This window comes from Oncorhynchus tshawytscha, linkage group LG07 (genome assembly GCF_018296145.1).
Source record: "Oncorhynchus tshawytscha isolate Ot180627B linkage group LG07, Otsh_v2.0, whole genome shotgun sequence".
In the NCBI taxonomy this organism is placed as follows: domain Eukaryota; kingdom Metazoa; phylum Chordata; class Actinopteri; order Salmoniformes; family Salmonidae; genus Oncorhynchus; species Oncorhynchus tshawytscha.
Genome location: NC_056435.1, coordinates 33,401,636 through 33,424,643, shown reverse-complemented (window position 1 = coordinate 33,424,643; position 23,008 = coordinate 33,401,636). Strand labels below are relative to the sequence as shown.

General features: G+C 45.4%; 2 protein-coding genes across 2 annotated transcripts; one reads left to right on the top strand and one right to left on the bottom strand.

Annotated features, from left to right (window-relative positions):
* Positions 1–247: 247 nt before the first annotated feature.
* LOC112254397 (bone morphogenetic protein 7-like) lies at positions 248–18,857 on the top strand. The gene is made up of 7 exons (XM_024426959.2): positions 248–836; positions 15,166–15,355; positions 16,287–16,438; positions 16,957–17,163; positions 17,418–17,494; positions 17,665–17,775; positions 18,069–18,857. Exons 1-7 carry the CDS (start codon positions 425–427, stop codon positions 18,216–18,218), a joined length of 1,299 nt encoding a protein of 432 aa, XP_024282727.1. The 5' UTR covers positions 248–424; the 3' UTR covers positions 18,219–18,857.
* Positions 18,858–18,889: 32 nt separating this feature from the next.
* LOC121846788 (ataxin-1-like) lies at positions 18,890–22,219 on the bottom strand. The gene is made up of 2 exons (XM_042324328.1): positions 20,961–22,219; positions 18,890–20,610 (listed from the first exon to the last, which is right to left on the bottom strand). The coding sequence occupies exons 1-2, from the start codon at positions 21,504–21,506 to the stop codon at positions 20,251–20,253; spliced, it is 906 nt and encodes a 301-aa protein (XP_042180262.1). The 5' UTR covers positions 21,507–22,219; the 3' UTR covers positions 18,890–20,250.
* Positions 22,220–23,008: the final 789 nt, after the last annotated feature.

The following is a 23,008-nucleotide window of genomic DNA, read 5'->3' as shown; positions in this document are numbered from 1 at the left end:
CACCAGTTTATCAACTGATACACTAGTTGCAATCATGTCCAAACAAAGGATTGATAGGACAGGACAATTAGGTTTTAAACGTTTACCCAGATAGAGGTGCATACGCAACCAGCAACGACATTGACCCCCCCCCCCCTGATCCCCCATGGGGAAATCCCATCCCAGAGCCCACTGACCCCTCCCCTAAGATACTGCAACTCAATAAAGTCCGATGGCAGGGGAGCTGCTTGACATCGCAGCAGCAACGCGAGCACACTCCAACAGCAATCGCGAGTGGTGTGCACCAATGCAGATGATGTGTGGCTGATGTTTGATTTAGTTTCTAAAGTAAAATCAGGGTCTAAATTCGTCCTCCAATGCATGCGGATTTGAGACACTAATTTTAGATAGCCTATCTCTACCCTTATATGAATCAATTACACGGATGAATTTGATAATGGTGGTTTTATTGCATCTACGTGCGTCGGCGATGGTTCTTGCTTGGGGTTATTGTATTTTGGCCGACACAACTTTTTCTAACTTCACTCTGGATAACGAAGTTCAATCCAGCTTCATCCAGCGCCGTCTGCGGAACCAGGAGCGCCGGGAGATGCAGCGAGAAATCCTCTCCATCCTGGGGCTGCCCCACCGGCCCCGGCCGCACATCTACACCAAACAAAACGCAGCCCCGATGTTTATGCTGAATTTGTACAACGCTATTTCCACTTATGGACAACAGCCCGCCGGCTACTCATATTATAAACCCGTCTTCACGACCCAGGGACCCCCGATGGTGACCCCCCAAGACAGCAGTTTTCTCAATGACGCGGATATGGTGATGAGCTTTGTCAATATTGGTATGTCCTTATCATCACCCTATCCAGAGACGTATCAATTCATTTCGATGGATATAAATTGAGAAGTTATTGTTTAGTCTACATTATCTCATTAATGCTGTAGCATAAAACAGCTTTCCCCATATATCTTACTTTATTTTTTAAAAGCAAAAATCATTTTAGTTCACCTTTGCGCAAGAGACGACGCAGTCTTGACACAGGCTCTTAATCTCTTTAAACTGTTTTTTACTCATCACATCTCACATGAACATTACCTAGACGTTACCTAAACAGCTGTTTATGTTTACTTTGTGATATCTGATACTGGCACTGTCATGCTGATAGTTTACAAAACACTCTTAATGCTTGCATTGACTCATTCAGTGACTCAACGTCTCATCGCTAGGGTGGCCTACATTTCATTGGAAAATAGTTTTGAAAAACACTTCTCACAGGGGTTCTCTGTGGACCTGTCTGGTCTGTAGGTCTGCTGACTAGGAGAGCAAAGGTCAGACAAGGTGAAGTGTGGGTGTGTTTTAATGCTCAGACAGAGCACTGCTGAGGATCCAGTGGTGCTCCCAGACAAGAGTCTCTCTGGGCTTAACCTAGCCTTATAGCACAGGAGTTGACTGAAAAAAAACAGGCTTACTTCCAGTTTACCTGTTGGCATAAGGATTAAAGAGTGAAAGCTTTCTTCAATGCCTTTTTGTTGTCTGAAGGCACTTTGCAGAAAGGACAGTACTGTTGAACCCGTGTGCATTAGCTAAGTGTTTGTCTGTGTGTATGACGTTTGATTTGTGTACAGCTCCTAAATGTGGAGGCTTTGAGGTAACTTTCCCTGTGCTTCCGATAAGACTGCTCTAAGACTGTTCTGCATTCCGAGTTGTAAATGTTATGACAACATGGCTGTATCCGATTTCCCCTGAATCCTGTTAAAGCTCTGGGAGACCGGCTTCAGCAAGGCTTTGTTTCGCATGACTAGGATTTGAACAGGCATTTCAGTACCCTGGGGAGGGCAGGACAAGTTGACAGGGAGATAAAGACTCAGGTACTGCATCTAAATACTCTTTACAGGAGACAGCTGGCAGTGTGTGTGTAAATCAAGGGGGGTGCTTCCTTGGACATTATTGCGTTTCTAAAACCCAAATCCTGCTTTTGTTTCCTTTGGAGATCTCACTACGGGTCTGATATCACTAAAGTGAAACAGTAGACGGAATGGTGCCTGTGACTCCCACCCGGATGTGGCTTTTCTTCCAAAGACAACCATTTCCCCTTCATTGTCCTGTGTCAGGGCTTACAGGTTGGGCTTCATGGCCTGCTTTACATTTACATTTCAGTCATTTAGCTTATCCACTTATCCAGAGCAACTCACAGTAGTGAGAGCATATAGTTTCATACTGGTTCCCCATGGGAAACAAACCTACAACACTGGCGTTGCAAACACCATGCTCTACCAACTGAGCCACACAGGACCACTGTATGTGTTAGGATGTCAGTTTATCATCAGGAATAGATTTGGCACTTTTACACTTTTATTCCAATTCACGTGAGAATGTACGGAGTGACCTTGTTAGAGAGAAGGGGAAGAAGTAAGTGCATAAACTCAGCAAAAAAAGAAACGGCCCTTTTTCAGGACCCTGTCTTTCAAAGATAATTCATAAAAATCCAAATAACTTCACAGATCTTCATTGTAAAGAGTTTAAATACTGTTTCCCATGCTTGTTCAATGAACCATAAACACTTAATGAGCATGCACCTGTGGAACAGTCGTTAAGACACTAACAGCTTACAGATGGTAGGCAATTAAGGTCACAGTTATGAAAACTTAGTACACTAAAGAGGCCTTTCTACTGACTCTGAAAAACACCAAAAGAAAGATGCCCAAGGTCCCTTCTCATCTGCGTGAACGTGCCTTAGGCATGCTGCAAGAAGGCATGAGGACTGCAGATGTGGCCAGGGCAATAAATTGCAATGTCCGTCCTGTGAGACACCTAAGACAGCGCTACAGGGAGACAGGACGGACAGCTGATCGTCCTCGCAGTGGCAAATCACATGTAGCAACACCTGCACAGGATCGGTACATCCGAACATCACATCTGCGGGACAGGTCCAGGATGGCAACAACAACTGCCTGAGTTACACCAGGCAATCTCAACACTGTGCATTACAGAGAAGACATCATCCTCCATCATGTGGTACCCTTCCTGCAGGCTCATCCTGACATGACCCTCCAGCATGACAATGCCACCAGCCATACTGCTCGTTCTGTACGTGATTTCCTGCAAGACAGGAATGTCAGGGTTCTGCCATGGCCAGCGAAGAGCCCAGATCTCAATCCTATTGCCAGATCTCAATCCTATTGAACATGTCTGGGACCTGTTGGATCTGAGGGTGAGGGCTTGGGCCATTCCCCCCAGAAATGTCTGGGAACTTGCAGGTGCCTTGGTGGAAGAGTGGGGCTCACAGCACTGAACTGGCAAATATCGGGCAGTCCATGAGGAGATGCACTGCAGTACTTAATGCAGCTGGTGGCCACATCAGAAACTGACTTATTTTTGATTTTGACCCCCCCCCCCTTTGTTCAGGGACACATTATTCAATTTTTGTTAGTCACATGTCTGTGGAACTTTTTCAGTTCATGTCTCAGTTGTTGAATCTTGTTATGTTCATACAAATATTTACACATGTTAAGTTTGCTGAAAATAAACGCAGTTGACAGTGAGAGGACGTTTCTTTTTTTGCTGAGTTTACATATGAAGGGCAGAGAAAAGAGAAAGAAAGATAAGGAAACACAGTGCCCCAATCCTCTCATGAACCAATGGCCACTCTCCTGTTGATTGGCAGTCTGTTTTCCCACCATTTTGTAAAGAGCCAGTCATGGTGGTCTCTGGAGTGATCGCTTAAAGCCAAACTGGATTAAGGCATTTCCCCTTGACAAACCACAGCTTCCAGTGAGGGAAAGAGAGCTACTCTTCCCCCCTCTCTCTACTGTATGTGCAGGTATATAGGTGGCCAACGTTGACGCTTCTTGGAAATTATGGAATCTGTTCAGTTTTAATTGTTTTGTGCCTTTCACTTTCTAAACAAATTAACGGTGGAAAAGCTTTGTCTTCCAATGCCCATTATTTTTGGAAATAGATGCTCGACTACCAGGTGTCCACATACTTTTGGCCATGGAGTGTATGCACATGCCCCTTAGACTCAGTGGTGTTAGAATCTCCAACCACCATCCAGTCTGCCCACTACCAATATGTATTCATCTCATGTCCATGCAACACATCTGACCATACAGATGCAGTTTGACTGCACGCATCTGTAGCTTGCCTGCCCATCTGTGTGATTATAATAGAGCTATAGCGATACTGAATACAGAGCTCAGGCCTGCTTTAGCAGTCTGACTATACTCTGACTGCATGGTTCCTGGTTGGACTGAGTTGACCTGCATTCCTGCACTGCTAGTGCTTCTTGCTGGGAGTCTGCCATAGGCTGATACAGATGTCTCTGGGATGTTCTTGCTCCCATGAGAACACACCTGCAGCATATGGGAATAGGAGACAGGCCTATCCGTCATCTTTCACAGCTCTCCATGTGAAATGAAATAAAGAAGATTATGCTGTATAGTTAAAGTTTGACTTATAACAGTTTTGGGATAAAAAAAGGGTTTTATAGTATAGACATAATGTAACTGTAAAAATGTATTACCTTTAAATGTGGCATGAATACAACCATTCATGGTGTTTTCATCTGATTGTCAAACAAATCACTTCAAAAAGTAGGTTACCTTCACACATTCATCCAAAATAATTCCAGCATCTGAACAGTGCGTTGTGCACCCGCCAACTTTCCTTCAATTCGCAGGAGGTTGAAACTATCTCATTGGAGAAAGGATCCGAGCAAAGCAAAACAGTGCCCCTCTGTCTTACTATATGTATCGGATGCTGTCTGGCCAAAAAATGCCATACTGTTTTTGGCCAGACAGCATCAGATACATGGGCTACACATGCATGTCCTCTGCCTCAATGATAATAGCAGTATTATCTGCAGCACCTGTCTTTTTACTAAAGAAATGCGTTTTGTATCAAATCAAATTGTATTTCTCACATGCGTCGAATACAACAGGTGTTGAACAGGGAGTACAGGAGGTGACTAAGCACACCTTACCGCAAAATGCTCACTTACAAGCCCAACAATGCAGTTTTAAGAAAATAGAGTTAAGAAAACATTTAGTAAATAAACTAAAGTAAAAAGTAACAATAAAATAACAATAATGAGGGGAACCGGGACTGAGTCAATGTGCGGGGGTACAGGTTAGTCAAGGTCATTTGTACATGTGGGTAGGGGTAAAGTGACTATGCATAAATAATAGACAGCGAGTAGCAGCAGTGTAAAAACAAAGGGTCAATGCAAATAGTCCGGGTGGCCATTAGATTAATTGTTGTTAGGGAGCCTTTTAGACCTAGGCTTGGCGCTCCGGTACCGCTTGCCGTGCGGTAGCAGAGAGAACAGTCTATGACGGTGACTGGAGTCTTTGACAATATTTGGGATCTTCCTCTGACACCACCTAGTATATAGGTCCTGGATGGCAGAAAGCTTGGCCCCAGTGATGTACTGGGCTGTACGCACTACCCTCTGTAGTGCCTTACGGTCAGATGCCGAGCAGTTGCCATACCTGGTAGTGATGCAACTGGTCAGGATGCTCTCGATGGTACAGCTGTAGAACCTTTTGAGGATCTGCGGACCCATGCCAAATCTTTTCACTCTCCTGAGGGAGAAAAGGCATTGTCGTGCCCTCTTCACAACTTTCTTGGTGTGTTTGGACCATGATAGTTTGTTGGTGATGTGGACACCAAGAAACTTGAATCTCTTAACCCGCTCCACTACAGCCCCGTCGATGTGAATGTGGGTGTGTTCGGCCCTCCTTTTCCTGTTGTCCATGATCATCTCCTTTGTCTTGCTCACGTTGAGGGAGAGGTTGTTGTCCAGGCACAACGCTGCCAGGTCTCTGGCCTCCTCCCTACTGGCTGTCTTATCATTGTCGGTGATCAGGCCTACCACCGTTTTGTTGTCAGCGAACTTAGTGGTGGTGTTGGAGTCGGGCTTGGCCACGCAGTCGTGGGTGAACAGGGTGTACAGGAGGTGGCTAAGCACACACTCTTGAGGAGCCCCCATGTTGAGGATCAGTGTGGCAGATGTGTTGTTGCCTACCCTTACCACCTGGGGGCAGCCCGTCAGGAAGTCCAGGATACAGTTGCAGTGGGAGGTGTTTAGTCCCAGGGTCCTTAGCTTAGTAATGAGCTTTGGGCACTATTGTGTTGAATGCTAAACTGTAGTCAATGAACAGCATTCTCAGCATAGTTGTTCCTTTTGTCCAGATGGTAAAGGGCAGTGTGGAGTGCGATTTAGATTGCATCATATGTGGATCTGTTGGCGGTATGCAAATTGTAGTGGGTCTAGGGTTTCTGGGATGACGGTGTCGATGTGAGCCATGACCAGCCTTTCAAAGCACTTCATCGACACTGACGTGAGTGCTATGGGGTGGTAGTCATTTACACAGGTTAAGTTTGCTTTCTTGGGCACAGGGACTATGGTGCTTGAAACATGTAGGTATTACAGACCCGGTCAGGGAGAGGTTGAAAATGTCAGTGAAGACACTTGCCAGTTGGTACACGTCCTGGTAATCTTTCTGGCCCCGCGGCCTTGTGAATGTTGACCTTTTTAAAGGTCTTGCTCACATCGGCTATGGAGAATGTGAAAACACTCTCGTCCGGAACAGCTGGTGCTCTCATGCATGCTTCAGTGTTGCTTGCCTCGAAGCGAGCATAAAAGGCATTTAGCCCATCTGGTAGACTCGCATCACTGGGCAGCTTGCGGCTGGGTTTCCCTTTGTAGTCCATTAGTTGGCAAGCCCTGCCAAATCTGACGAGCGTAGGATTCAATCTTAGTTGACACGTTGCCTGTTAGATGGTTTTTCTAAGGGCATAGCAGGATTTCTTACAAGCATCTAGATTATTTTCCCACTCCTTGAAAGCGGCAGCTCAAGCCTTTAGCTCGATGCGGATGTTGCCTGTAAACCATGGCTTCTGGTTGGGATGTGTACATACGGTCACTTTGGGGACATCGTCGTTGTGAAAGCACTTATTGATGAAGCCGGTGACTGAGATGGTATACTCCTCAATGCCATTAGATGAATCCCAGAACATATTTCAGTCTTTGCTTGCAAAACAGTTCTGTAGCGTAGCATCCGCATCATCTGACCACTTCCATATTGAGCGAGTCACTGGCACTTCCTGCTTTAGTCTTTGCTTGTAAGTAGGAATCAGGAAGATCGAATTATGGTCAGATTTGCCAAATGGAGGGGGAGTAAGAGCTTTGTACACATCTCTGTGAGTGGAGTAAAGGTGGTCTTGAGTTTTTTTTCCCTCTGGTTGCACATGTGACATGCTGGTAGAAATGAGGTAAAACATATTTAAGTTTGCCTGCATTAAAGTCCCTCGCCACTAAGAGAGCTGCTTCTGGATTAGCATTTTTTTGTTTGCTTATGGCCTTATACATCTCGTTGAGTGTGGTCTTAGTTCCAGCATCGGTTTGTGGTGGTAAAAAGGCGGCTATGAAAAATATAGATGAAAACTCTCTTGGTCGATAGTGTAGTCTACAGGTCATCATGAGGTACTCTACCTCATGCAAGCAATACCTCAAGACTACCTTAATATTAGACATCGCACACATCCCCATCCCATGGAAAACCCAACCAACTATATATTATCTGTGTCGTCGTTCAGCCACAACTCGGTTAAATATCAGATATTACAGTTTTTAATGTCCCGTTGGTAGGATAGTCTCGTTTATTCTCCAGCGATTGCACATTGGCAAATAGAACGAATGGTAGAGGTGGGTTACCCACTCACCGAGTAATTCTTACAAGGCACACTGATCTGCGACCCCTGTATTTCCTTATTTTCTTCATCGGAATGACAGGGATTTGGGCCTTTTGGGCAACATTATATCTTTCGCGTCAGACTCATTTAAGAAAAAATCTTCTTCCAGCTCAAGGTGCGTAATCGCTGTTTTGATGTCCAGAAGATCTTTTGGGTCATAAGAGATCGTAGCATCAACATTATGTACAAAATGAGTTTCAAACAATGCAAAAAAACACACAAAATAGCACAATACACACAATACACACAAATCTAAAGTAAAGGAATGGAATTAAGAATATATAAATATTTGGACGAGCGATGTCAGAGCGGCATAGAGTAAGATAGGATAGGATACAGAATATACACTACCGTTCAAAAGTTTGGGGTCTCAGAAATGTCCTTGTTTTTGAAAGAAAAGCTCATTTTTTGTCCATTAAAATAACTTAAAATTTATCAGAAATACATTGTAGACAATGTTAATGTTGTAAACGACTATTGTAGCTGGAAACGTCTGATTTTATTTTTTATTTATTTCACCTTTATTTTAATGGAATATCTACATAGGCGTACAGAGGCCCATTATCAGCAGCCATCACTCCTGTGTTCCATTGGCACGTTGTGTTAGCTAATCCAAGTTTATAATTTTAAAAGGCTAATTGATTATTAGAAAACCCTTTTCCAATTATGTTAGGACAGCTGAAAGCTGTTGTCCTGATTAAAGAAGCAATAAAACTGGCCTTTTGACTAGTTGTATCAGAAATCAAGGTAAGACACAGATGCAGAACAGTTGAATAAACAATGGTTTATTAGACCAAGGGACAGGCAAGAGACAGGTCAATGCAGGCAAGGGTCAATAATCCAGAGAAGGGGCAAGGGTACAGGTCAGCAGGCAGGGTCAGGGGCAGGCAGAGTGGTCCGGCAGGCGGGTACAGAGACGGGAAGAGGCGAGGGTCAAAACCAGGAAGGCAAGAAAAAGAGAGGCTGGGAAAAAAACCGGAGCTGACAGGACAAACGCTGGTAAGCTTGAAAAACAAGATGAGCTGGCAACAGACAAACAGAGAACACAAGTATATACAAGTGGGGCAAAAAAGTATTTAGTCAGCCACCAATTGTGCAAGTTCTCCCACTTAAAAAGATGAGAGAGGAGAGGAGTCTTGTTCTGTGCTCAAACTGAGCAAGCGGTGACGAATGCGGACATGTCTGGGACCATAGTAGGCCACCAAATGTGCTGTTGCACAAAGGCCAGGGTCCGACGGGCGCCAGTGTGGCAGACCAGCCTGGAAGATTGGGCCCACTCCAGGACTGCGGAGTGGCCAGTGTCAGGAACGACCATCCGGTTATCAGGGCCTGCCTCACGGACCAGCTTCCCTATCCCCCAGCTCGCCAGGAAGGATGGTCTCGGGTTCCGGGGTAGTAGTCATGGGGCTATAGCGGAAGGACAATGCATCCGGCTTGACATTCTTGGATCCCAGCCAGCCAGTACGAAAGGGAGAAGTTGAACCGTGAACAGCAGGGCCCATCTGGCTTGCCTGGAGTTGAGGCGCTTGGCGGAGCGGAGATACTCCAGGTTCTTGTGGTCAGTCCACATGATGAACAGATGTTCTGCCCTCTTCAGCCATTCCTCCAACGCCATCTTCACCGCGAGATGTTCCCGATTCCCCACATCGTAACGGCTCTTAATGTTGTTGAGTCCCCGGTAGTCAATGCACGGGCACATGGTCTTGTTATTATTCTCCATGAAGAAGAAGCCTGTGCCGGCGGGGGAGGAAGAGGGACGGATAAATCCAGTAGCTAGGGAGTGGCGTGGTGCAAGGGAGAAGGTCAATCCTGCAGTCATAGGGTCGGTACGGCAGAAGCAACATGGCCCAAGCCTTGCTGAACACATCCCAGAGGTCCTGGTACTCCGCGGAAATGGCGGAGCGGTCTGGGGCACCTTCCGAGCCCCCAGGAAGATGTCCCGGGTCAGGTTGTGCTGACTTCAGGCAATGGGCGTGGCACAACAGGTTCCAGCCATGATGGCACCAGTAGACCAGTTAATGAGGAGATTGTGTCATTAAAGTCAGGAGAATCCCAATGTAACGGGAATCAGAGGGGACTTAATGAGCAGGAACTGGATAGCCTTGATGTGGTTCCCTGACACCCGTAGGTGGATGGGAGTGGTGTTGTGGGTGACTCTGCCTAAAGAGTGCCCGTCCAGCACTCTAACGTCCATGGGAATGGAGAGGGGCTGAGTGTGGATGTTCAACTCGGATGCCAGGGTAGTGTCCAAAAAACTCGTCAGTCCCAGAGTCAATGAGAACCCGGAGAGATTTGGACTGGTCTCCCCACAGTAGAATGTCATGAAAAGGGGTGCGAGCAAGGGAAGCAGGAATGTTCTCCATATGGCCCACCAGAGTCCTTTCTCCTACCGGTGAGTCTGGCTTCTTTAAAGGACAAGAGGACACAAAATGACCAAGAATCCCGCAATACAGACAACTCTTTGTGTCGATCCTGTATATCCATTCCAGCTCTGCCTAGTGGCATAGGCTCAGGAAGTGATGACTCGGCCGTCTTCAGCAGCCCTCGGGGCAGGTCTTGAAGCCTCCGGTCCTCTCTGCAACGAGACCGTCGGGAGCTTCCGGGTTGACTCAGAGGCAATGTGATATCCCTGGGTGTGCGAGCGAAATCCATTTTCTTCTCCCTCCGTCATTCCCGTAATCGCCCATCGATACAGATGGTCAAAGCGATGAGGAAATCGAGCTCCGTAGGTAATTCCCGGGCTCCAAACTCATCCTTAACCTCCTCCGAGGTGCCGTGCAAGAACATATCAAACAGTGCCTCTTGATTCCAAGAACTCTCTGCTGCCAACATGCGGAAATCCACCGCATAATCAGCTACACTGCAGGAGTCCTGCCGAAGCTGGATTAGCTTCCGGGTGGCCTCTCGCCCGGGGAACGGGGCATCAAAGACCTTCTTCACTTCTTCCACAAAACCCTCCAGACTAGCGCATATGGCCGGCTGTTGTTCCCACACGGCGGTAGCCCAGGTAAGAGCCCTCCCGGACATCAGTGTGATGAGGTAGGCTATCTTGGAGCGATCCGAGGGGAAGGAGGAGAGCTGAAGCTTGAAGATGAGGGTACACTGAGCTAGGGACGCCCGACAGGTGTTCGGCTCTCCATTGAAGCATTCCGGCAGAGGTATGCGGGGCTCCCGAGAAGGTGGAGTGACCGATGAGCCGGCAATGCTAGTAGCTGTGGAGCTTTGGGGTTACCACCGTGCTAGGCGACCTCCCTGAGAATCCGTGGAATTTCTCCAGCAAACTGGCCAATGCCCAGTCATGGTGGTCAGCCAACGTTTGGACCCCCTCTCCAAGGCCACGAAGCAATTTCTCGTGCCTACCGAGGGTGGCTCCCTGGGTGGAGATGGCGTTGCGCAGCTGGGCCGTGTCTGCTGGGTCAGTCATGGCCAGTTCATACTATCAGAAATCAAGGTAAGACCCAGATGCAGACATGTTGAATAAACAATGGTTTAATAGTCCAAGGGGCAGGCAAGAGACAGGACATGGCAGGCAAGGGTCAATAATCCAGAGAAGGGGCAAGGGTACAGGTCGGCAGGCAGGGTCAGGGGCGGGCAGAGTGGTCCGGCAGGAGGGTACAGAGATGGGACAGGCAAGGGACAAAACCAGGAGGGCGAGAAAAAGAAAAGCTCATGAGGCCCCTTGATGATGTTAGGCAATTGCCTCTTCTGCCTAATGGTAAGTCCGCCAGTGTGTGAACCCAACAGGCTAAATTGAAAGCTGACTGTTTATCATGGTAATCTGATTTTGGGGGAGAATAAAGAGATTACACCAGGGATTTATACTCTATACTCATAATACTATAATTCCTCCAATTATTTTTTAATCCCTTTTTGAAAGACTGCTTTATTTTTCCATTGGACACGGTTTTAGCTGAAATGCCAAGCAAGGTGTAAGGTTGTTTTGGTGGATAAAGTAATCTGATCCAAGAAATAAGGTTTTCGAACATAAACCACTGAATTTTGTCAAACTTCCACCAGTGGCGTTCGGTGCTGTTTACGGATAAGGGAGGACAATATATATATATTTTTAGCATGGCCTTATTTCTATTACAGCATATTGGATGACTGTCATTCATATTCCATTCACCCAGCTCAGTGTATGGTGATACTCCAATTCCAATACATAATACATAATACTCCAATTCTCCCGATATCCATGAGGTTGCTACAACCTATTCTATGAATTAAAGTTTATAATGTATGTAGGTGCACATGTCAAGAAACAAATTTGAGTAAACAAGATGACAGACAGTGGCACATTCAGTGACACAGTCTTGGCACACACTTGCTTTCATCTAGCTGATCTAGGGTGGAATCATTAGTCCAAACAGTTGCAATCAAAAGTTTATATTGGACAAATTCATGTAGGTTTACCCCTGTTTCAGGTGCCATATGGAATTGTTTCAAAGTCATACCATGGATCATTTAGCAATTTGATTTAGGTATCCAATTTCTTTGTATTTTTTATTATTTGATAAAATATAGAATTTGGCCTTTACTTCTATATAAAAATGCATTGAATAACACATTCATAAATGGCAAATAAGACAGTCCAAAAAATGTATCATAAGGAATAAGGTTTTGTCTGTCCTTTATCTAGGAGATATAAGAAAGCTCAGGAGATATATATATATTTTGTTCACACATAAAACCCCTTGTAGTTTTGTGGCAATGTTTTATTTATTTCTTCCATTCATTTGAATGGGTTACTTTTAGACGAGGCCATGGGGCTTGTGGCCAAACTGTTCGGATGCTGCAGACGTTTTTGTGAGAAGACAGGTTTTCGGGATGTCTCCTAGTCTGACAGACAGCGCTGTAACTCTGCCACTTTCCACCGCAGAAGGGCGACATAGGTGAATGCGGCAGATTGAGATTCAGACATTGTAAAAAAAAATATCTCTAGCTTGAACGGAGGGATTTTGATGTAGATTTTTTTTATTGTTACTTCGATTGACACAATATTCTTGTTTTTGTATTTATTTACGGATAGCCAAGGGCACTCTCCAACACTGAGACATCATTTACAAACTAAGCATGTGTGTTTAGTGAGTTCGCCAGATCAGAGGCAGTAGGGATGACCAGGGATGTTCTCTTGGTAAGTGTTGAATTTGACAATTTTCCTGTCTTGTTTTAAGCATTAAAAATGTAACGATACTTTTGGGTGTCAGGGAAAATGTATTGAGTAAAAAGTACATTTATTTTCTTTAAGAATGTTGTCAAGTAAAAGTGAAAGTTGTCAAAAATATAAATAGTAAAGTACAGATGCCTCCAAAAACTCTTGAAATAGTACTTTCAAGTATTTTTACTTAAGTACATTACACATCTGGCTGTCTGCCAGTCAGTCTGTGTTTCAGCTTACTGATTTTCTAGGGTTTAGTTGTGCCTCTGATGTAGGATATTCATAAACTTCACCCATATCTTTTGATTGGCAGCTGAAAATTATTAACGCCAGCACGGCAAGTTGAACCCGTCGTCATGAGCAAAGAAAAGTGTTGAAATGCCTCACAAAGAGAAGTTTGTATATCTGAGGGCTGATCTCTGGAGCTAATGGTCCCTAACGTAAACACACCAAGTCCTTACAAGCAATTATTGCCTTCATAAAAACGCCCCTGGTTTCTTTCCAGCGTTTAATTGCGGTCAAACAAATGACTAGCAGGGTTCAGAATGCTCTTCTTTATGGCGTATGTGTGTGTTGTGCATGTGTGTGCGGTTAGAAATCGTTTTAAGGGGTTTAAAGCATTTTGGTGCATGTGTGCTGCATTAAGTTGTGTGTCTGCTGTAAGAGGGTTTATGCTATTGTGTGTGTGTGTGTGTGTGTGTGTTATCCGGCACTGAAACAATACCAAGGCATGAGTGAGACAGACGTATGATGTCATGGCGGCTGCCAGTGGGCAGGATGTGTTTAAGGTGGGTAATCATCACTCCACTCTGCACACCTCCAGTGTGGGAAGTCCCCCATTGCTCCGGAGACCTCCACCAAACTTTCCAAGGACAAACACATTGGGTAACACTGTAAAAACATGGCGTTTGAAACCTCCAGGAAATCTTTGGCTCTGCCCCACCACCATTATTCTGGAAACTCTGAGAGTAGCTCAGCTGTTTCAGGGCAGGGTGGGATATCGTGGATCTCAGTGGTGGCCCTTCAAAAGGTTCATTTCAACTGTTGGGATTTATCAAGCATACTCTCAGAAAGCCCATTCATATAAATGCTATTTTATAGCTTTATCATTACCTCCAGAGTATAGTACTTTACGTATAGTGGTTAAATGCATTCTCCTATCGTAGGGTGGATTATGGAAAACATACTGTACACTGAGTGTACAACACATTAGCAACACTTTTCTAATATTGAGTTGCACCCCCTTTTGCCCTCAGAACAGCCTCAATTTGTCGGAGCATGGACTCTACAAGGTGTCGAAAGCGTTCTACTGGGATACTGGCCCATGTTCACTCCAATGCTTCCCACAGTTGTGTCAAGTTGGCTGGATGTCCTTTGGGTGGTGGACCATTGTTGATACACACGGGAAACTGTTGAGCGTGAAATACCCAGCAGCGCTGCAGTTCTTGACACACAAATCGGTGCGCCTCGCACCTACTACCATACCCTGTTCAAAGGCACTCAATTATTTGTCTTTCCCATTCACCCTCTGAATTGCACACATACACAATCCGTCTCAATTGTCTCAAGGCTTAAAAGTCCTTCTTTAATCCTTAATCTACACTAATTGAAGTGTATTGACATCAAGGTGACATCAATAAGGGATCATAGCTTTCAACTGAATTCACCTGGTCAGTCTATGTCATGGAAAGAGCATGTCTTGTATTATCAGTGTATTGAAGATGATGACATTATGACCATAGTGTTTCTGCAGGGTGTATGTCTGCATGTGCATTGGATTGGCTGCTGTGGTTTTCCAGTCAGTGCTTTTCTTGTGGTCAGCACATGTGTGCAATTTAAACATAGAGCCAAATTGAGCCTTGAGTGTGGTTTTCCTCCCACATTGGCACATTATGCAGACTGATGTTTAGATCAATCAGCTCTCTCATGGAAGCAGGAGTTTCCTATTTTTGACACAGTGCATCCTATATGTGGGCTGAGCAATGTGGATCAGAAGACTTTGATTCAGCGACAGTTTTGACAGAATTAAACCATGGACCGGATTCCGATCTGATTGTATTCACAGCAGTGGGTGTGTTGGGACACATGCACCCCCACTGTTTCAAAAGACCAGGGGATGTGGTGCCTTTAACCATCCAGCGCCTGTGTTAGTTGTACAGCTCATAATGGGTGAGGTTAGCCATTGGAAAAAGCTGATCCCGGGTGAGTTGGTATCAGTAGTGAGTAACCTCTTCTCTTCCCCATCTCCTTTCATCAGCTAAGCTGGATCAGGATGTCCTGTCTTCTCAGCACAACAGGGAATTCCGCTTTGACTTGTCCCGGATCCCAGATGGAGAAGCTGTCTCCGCTGCAGAGTTCCGAATCTATAAGGACTACATCGGAGAACGCTCTGAGAATGAGACCTTGCACGTGAGCGTGTACCAGGTGCTACAGGAGCCCTCTGACAGGTGACGCCTCTTCCATTAATCTTTGTGTGTGTGTGGCCTTATAAAACGATATACCACTCCCTGAAACAGCAGAGACGCCACCTTGAACAAATAGAGCACCCCCACAAACACCACCCTCAATGCCCACACCTCCACCATTCACTTAATCCCCCTTCTCCATTACCTAACACCCCTCCCTTATCCCAACCCCTCTCTTCCTGGAGAACAGACCACACTAGGCGTTTTGATTGTAGTGAACAATAGTTGGATTTCTCCAATGAGTAAAAACACCCCCTTCTCTCCAACACACACAAACACACAGCTTGTCATGCTCGGTGACATCAGAGCTCAGTCGTGTGTAGGCATGGCCTGTCCCACAGCGGTGACGGTGAGGCTATGAAGGTGCTGAGAACAAAAGCATTGTTATTCAGAGACACGTTTGCCTTTCATACAGACAAGGCAGCAAGACAAAGAGACAGCCTGAGGAGTAAGCCTGGGGGCCTGAAACTCAATCTGCAAACAAAGCCATTGTCTGTGAGATATGCCCCAATCAGTCTGGGAATTTTCATCTGTGATAAAGAGAGCCATTATTAAAAGAGCTATCGGCAGGGTTAGATCGACACTGCGTGTTGTCTCTTGTTTTGGATTTCATGTATCCTGTGTTCTCTCTGGGTGGCTAATCTTTACTGTTATTAGAATATGAATCTACCATCTAGATCAACTTTTATAACTGCTTTACTTTTACATACTGCACTAGATAGCATCACACCTGCTACTGAGGAGAAGGGTTTGAATTGCAATGTGAAGTGGCAAGGCTATACAGTTATGCAGATTTTAGTCAACCAATGTTAGAATTTAGAGCACACTTCCTAGGTCGGAAACTCTTTGTTGTATCTAACTGTTAGACTGCATGTGCAGTGTATCTAATGTTAGTAGTCTGCGTGCCCCGTAGTAGTGACGACTACCTGTTCCTTCTGGACACGCGGGTGGTGTGGGCTGCAGAGGAGGGCTGGCTTGTGTTTGACATCACGGCCACCAGTAACCAGTGGGTGGTGAACCCAGACCAGAACCTGGGCCTGCAGCTGGCTCTGGAGAGTATGGACGGTGAGTCACTGTCAGAGTTAAAAGGGTGCTGTATGTCCACTTGTCCAACAGAGATAGAGCTCTATGGCTGGTACACACCCACCACATAAGATTGAACTGAAGCATACCAATATCAAAGACGATTTATTATATTGACAAGATATTCAAGTGACCGCTCTAACAATAGAATTATATGTCCTCAACGATGGAAGGCAGGCGAGAACAGATGGAACCGTTCTATCCAATGAGAGGGCAGATATGCGTGTGAACAACAGGCGCAACTAAGTTGCTTCTCTCAAAGTTGCCGGAATGCCACGTGCATCCACTTGTATCAGTACATTTGTAACAGCCTTAAACTGCTATTCGATCAAATAAGCCTCAGGTAATTCGACACTCTCACATAGACCTCCATTTAAAAAAAGGGCTTATCTCACACAGGCAGATTTTGGCCGGAGTAAATCCTCTGGCTTCACCTCTCCCTCTCTGCCCAATGTGTACCCTGGACTGAAGTGTGCATGTCTTTCTGTCTCCTCCTACAGGTCAGAGTGTGAATCCCAGACTAGTGGGGCTGCTGGAGGGCAGTGGGCCCCAGGACAAGCAGCCCTTCATGGTGGCCTTCTTCAAGGCAACCGAGGTTCGCCTCCGCAGCGTCCGTTCTGCCCACGGCCACAAGGGGCGCAACCCCAACCGCTCCAAAAAACCCAAGACTCCCCAGGATGCACTGAAGGTTGCTGAGGCTGCAGCAGGTGCACAAACGGAGCACCCACTTGGAGCACAAGGAATCAGTCATCTAGCCACTAGATCTATACACAGACATTATCTGATAAACTTGTAACATAATGATAGACAAAATGGCTTCTCCTTTGACATGTTAGAGTACTTTGTGTTGATTAAAGCATTCAGGCTATGGATAATAGATAGCATATACCAAGATACAGTGCTCACAGTTGATTGTGTTGATTCATCTGTAATGTTGTTCATATGACCCATTGTCTTTCAGAGACCCTCAGCACAGACCCGAAACAGGGCTGTAAGAAGCATGAGCTGTATGTCAGCTTCAGAGATCTGGGATGGCAGGTACAGTACTACGACTCTTTCTATCACACCAGTCCTGTTCTGATCTGAGCACGTCCTCCTCTTTCTCTGTTCACCCACTTAGATAGGTGTTTGACTTCACTAGATTCAATGACATCTGCATCTCCGTTGGTTGGATGTGCTGTTATGAGTCCTATCACTTGTCCTCTCAGGACTGGATCATTGCACCAGAGGGCTACGCAGCGTACTACTGCCAGGGCGAATGTGCCTTTCCTCTGAACTCCTACATGAACGCTACCAATCATGCCATTGTGCAGACTCTGGTAAGAATATTCATGGTTTTCATGAATCATATCATCATGTACATTTCTGAGGGGGTTGAATATGGCATTTACTCAGGGTTTCACTGTAGGTTCTCCTAGCTTCATTGTAAATATAACCATTCAGCAGCTGATTGAAATTCTTATATTCATTTTGTGAAATCAAAGCGCTCTTTGATGTCTCACATCCTGTGAGAAAAACTGCTGAAGTATCAACACACATTTTCCCACACACTTGAATCTTTCTAATTGTGCATGATTTCCCTGATACTGGTATTATATTCTATCCCCCCCAGGTCCACTTCATAAACCCAGAGACAGTGCCCAAACCCTGTTGTGCCCCCACCCAGCTCCATGGCATTTCAGTCCTCTACTTTGACGACAGCTCCAACGTCATCCTGAAGAAGTACCGCAACATGGTGGTCAGAACCTGCGGCTGCCACTGACCACCATCAGACCTCCCCTTCCCAGGATACACTGGGGCTAGTAGAGGAAGATAAGGAAGAGGGGATGGTGCAGGGAAATTCATTTACTGCCTGATCTATAAGGACCTGTTGCTTCAGGACTTGCAGGAAGACCAACTTCCTTTATTATTGGCTGCAAACTGACAAGTACAAAAAGTACTGGCAAAGATGTTCTACTTTATTGCCTTGGTGCATTGAAACAAGTAGAGCCATATTGCCTTAGTGCAACTGCAAAGAGGATCTTTGGCATCTGGACTGTATACACTACATGGTGCATGACACACAGGATCAAGAATGCTCATCTAGAGACCATCATAGAATTCCCAGTCAATACCATGAAGGAATGAAACATCAGACATTGAACTGTCGTCAATTTATTTATAAGCTCATTTGACTTCAGTGATCAAAGTAAGGAAAGCGTTGATGAATACAAACAGTCAGCCCCGAGGACAGAGGCATATGAGACTCAAATGAAATGTTAGAGATGCTCAATAACTGATACAAATTTAGAATTGAGCAATTGTTTGTTTGTCCACAAGCAGACATTTTACAGTGTCTTTTAAAAAGATAAGCGCTGCTGTGTGCACTCTGCGTCTCTGTGTAAAAACATTTGCATTAAACGGTCTACAAAAATGTGTTTACTTTGACACATGATTATTTATTTTACAGCATACATTCTTTTTCACAAGCAGCTGGGTTTACTTAGATTTCAATGAGAACAAAATGGCGGCCCATTTTTTTCCTTTGAACAACAGGTAGGTGACGTTGTAGTTTGCAGAGTGGAGGTCAGGTGTAAGACTGTCTGTATGCAGATTGAGAGGCTGCTGCTGTGAGGGATGATGGGGTTGACGTTAAATACGAGACTGTGCGGGATTAATAGAGCCCTGTCGGGTTCAGTTTCCTGAAGGAGGGGGCACAGACCTACTGCACTAAGCTCTGCACAACACAACAGAGGCATGTGGTCCCAGAGATGCCAAGGTTTTTGCCCACAAGAGACAGATCGAGAGAACTCTGAGCTATCATTCAGTTTCAGCTGCCTTTTGATGTCCTTCCAGATCTGCAGGTGGGCGAATCGAGGCTATATTTTCTGTCAAAACTAAATGTCAGACTACAGCAACAAAATATACCAGAACTGTCAGACATAGCAGGTGCAATACATTTATATCATTTGGCCAGAAAAGCATTTTCTCACACAGTGACAGCCAAAGCATGGGAACTGAAAACGCTGATGGATTTATACATGACATACACATTGTAAACATCATCTGGTGAGGTAAAGCATAGAAAATATACTTGAAACATTTACTATTCTTAATCAACACAAACAGTTCCTAAATCAGTCGCAGTTATTTACCTTACAATGCTTCTACATCTGCATTGCTTGCTGTTTGGGGTTTTAGGCTGGGTTTCTGTATAGCACTTTGTGACATTGGCTCACGTAAAAAGGGCTTCATAAATACATTTGATTGATTGAGTTATCATTTCAGAACAAAAATATTGTCATACTGAAGTAAGAAAAGACACCGGTGTATAAGGTAATGCCAACAACTGTCAGCTATACAGCACACAGAGAGCCATTCACACTCACTGAGACATACTACAGCATTCACTGTTCTACATACAAAAAAACAGTTGTCAATTTAAATGGTATATATAGGAGGTAGCGAATAATAAAATATATCCCCCCTGAATGATCTAATTGATAAAATTCTAAAATAGGCTAAAGGTAATATGTTGTGCCTGACATATTCTGTCTCCCACATCTCTGATAATCCACGGCTTTTACACCGGTACCTGCAATTGTCCTTTGCTTACTATCCGTACAGAATCCTGAGTCAAATTTACATTTCTTTCCTACTTTATCATAATAATTCTTTATACAAAACAGAGACAGACAGTCACGAAGAAAGGGATGGAAAGAATGTGAGGTTGAGATAAAGATAATAAAACAAAAGTTAGGCTTGGCTTGGCTTTGTTGGCTCCCTCTCCATAATGGCAACGGTGTTTATCACTGTCAGTAAGGGCAGTTGGTGCCTGGGCCACGCAGCTCAGGGGCTGACCAATGCCTCTTCCGTGCTGGGCCCAGCCCCCCTCCCTGCCCTTTTATTGGCCTGTCTGGAGCAGCGGGAAGGGGAGAATGGGGAAAGGACGTTTGTAGAGTCTTAGGCCCTCCATGTCTCCCTCGGGCTGGGGTGCCAGGCTCCTGTGGCTGGGTGGCAGAGCGTGATGTAGGTATAAGAGCCAGGCAGACATCACCAACACTGAGCTGATGGCAGCGGAGTCCACACAGACGGGCTGTTCTCGGGGGGCAGCAAGAGGACCAGCCACGTCCGCACACAAAGAACGGGTACTCCACATACACATCCAGGAACTCCTGTGATGAGAGATACTGTTAGTCATGACAATGCAGTACCTCTCTTTGTCCTCTAAGTGGTGGTAGGGTTCTGCAATTGGGGATTGGCATCAATACTTGCCTTGTGTCATGATGAGGGATACTTTAGGAATGTAAATCATTAGCATTTTATTTACCTTACTTTATGATGTAGACGGATCAAAAAGTGTGCTATTTGCAAATATGTATGATATCTTGTATATTGAATTCCATGTTATAAATTATGGAAATGTAAGAAGCCAAAAACACACTGACCAAAAACACACTGACCCTGTGATGATCTTGTGTGATGTAATGATGTAGTAGACTCAGCAGGATCAGGACCAGCTCACCTGAGAATGTTCTTCATGTAGGAGGATGAGGAGGCGGGAGAGGGAGGGGTCTGTGGAGGGGGAGATGTGCTGCACACTACAGCATCTCAGCTGTAGCGCTGGACAGGCCTCTGTGTTGATCAGGAAGTCTTCTGTCTGCAAATCCTCCACCCTCCTCAGTCGCCCATCTCTGAGCTTGATTAGAGAGCCTGCCGCAAAGTGAGGGAGCAACCAGGGCAGCTGGTTAGAAGAGGTGGAGGGGTAAGAAGAGTGATGGGTGGAGAGAGGGGTAGACACGTCTACTTTTTCTGTTACTCCCACAGTCCAGTTTTTCTCTGTTGACTGAACAGTAAGTGACGGTCTTATGGGAGATTCTTCTGCAAACGCCGAAGGACTTTGCCCTGAATCAGGATACTTGGGGGCTGTGGAGTGGTGTGTGTAGACCAGTTCAGGGTGGTGGTGTAGGTCCTTGGAGGCAGTAGGAGAAAGAGTAGTGTTCAGGGGGGCAGAACCTTCCTCTGAGCTGTGGCTTTGTGACTGGTTTACTCCCTGTTTCTCTCTTCTCATATACAGGCCCCTCTGTCTGTTTTACTGTTTGGTGTGTAGACTTAACTTCTCCCTCATTTTTTTATTAAAGTGGCAACTGTACCCTCCATCCTCCCCACCGGGCTCCTCTGTAGGCTGGGCCATATTTCTGCAGATAGAGTGGCGGCGTGGGTGTTCTGAGGGATATGTGGAGCCGTGATTGAAAATGTAGGGAATATGCCATCCTGGCGCGGGACTGCAGCCCAACCTCTGTAATAGTGCTCCCTCCACTCAGCCCAGCCATGGCTATCCCTGATAGGAAAGGAGAGATGGTTGGCTCTGGTGGTGGAGGCTGTGGTGGGGGACTGGGTCCAGGGCTGGTATAGCGGGGGAACAGATGCATGTGTAGGTGGGAGCAGGTTTGAGTGGGATGCATTGTAGGGCTTGACTACATTATGGCTCTTGTAGGGGAAGGGGACCTTGAATGTGACAGCAGCAATCTGCTCTGAGAGGCCTTGTCTGGGGTCCCTCTTTTCGGGTGGGAGGCTCTCTCTGTCTAGGTCTGGGGTTGGTGTGGTGCTCATTGGTTCACCCAGTCGTCACATGTTATACTGTCACTTCTCTTCTCCGGCCTACAGGTTGTTGTGGAAAGGTTAAGTCAAATAAGCCTCCTGTGAAAGAGGTCGGCTGAGGGATCCTGTCACTCTCTGGTGAAGCATCACTGACAGAGAGATCACAAGGGGTCTCAGTCTCAATGTTCCAGTCTGAAAAAAGACAGGAAGGTATTTGTTTGACATATGTTATAATTGAACCAATTCTTAAATTTCCATATAATTTATGTCAAAAGCACTAAGATAATTGTATACATTTTATAGCCTCATATAACAGGATTCTCAGCTTCTAGTCACATGGCTTTTGATGATTTCATAAACCATACTTCACTATGTACTCATAACACCTCTCTCTCTCTTATCCCTCTAACTTCTACTTCATTAGTGATAGACAGAGAGACTTTCTCTGCCTTTTCTCCCTCACTCTCTTAGACCCCTGTGGAGTAACAGATGGTAACTATGAACCTTAAAGTCTCATCACTAATTTCTCCATTGCCTCGAAATTGGAGCCTTTCAAACCATAGACTGCTGCATTGAGAGTGTGATTGACAGCTGAAGTCTGGATCAGTAGAACACTTAAATTTTACCAGATCTCCCTCAGAAGACGTTGCTATGGTTAATCAGTGTATTACTGTATATGTGCATACTGTGAGAAAAGGGTAGATAAGGGTGCTGTGCTTTCCAACACTGCCCTGCCGGGACATTCGGTTCTGGGCATGAAGCCATACATTTCCTGATAAGTACAATTTAACGTTTTCGAAATGTTCTAAGAACGGAAGTGAAAAATGGGCCGGTTCTGGAAACGTACATTTTTAGGTTGTAGGGAGGTTTTAGGTTGCAGGGAGGTTGATTATCCTCAGATCCTCAAAAGGTTCTACAGCTGCACCATCAAGAGCATCCTGACTGGTTGCACCACTTCCTGGTATGGCAACT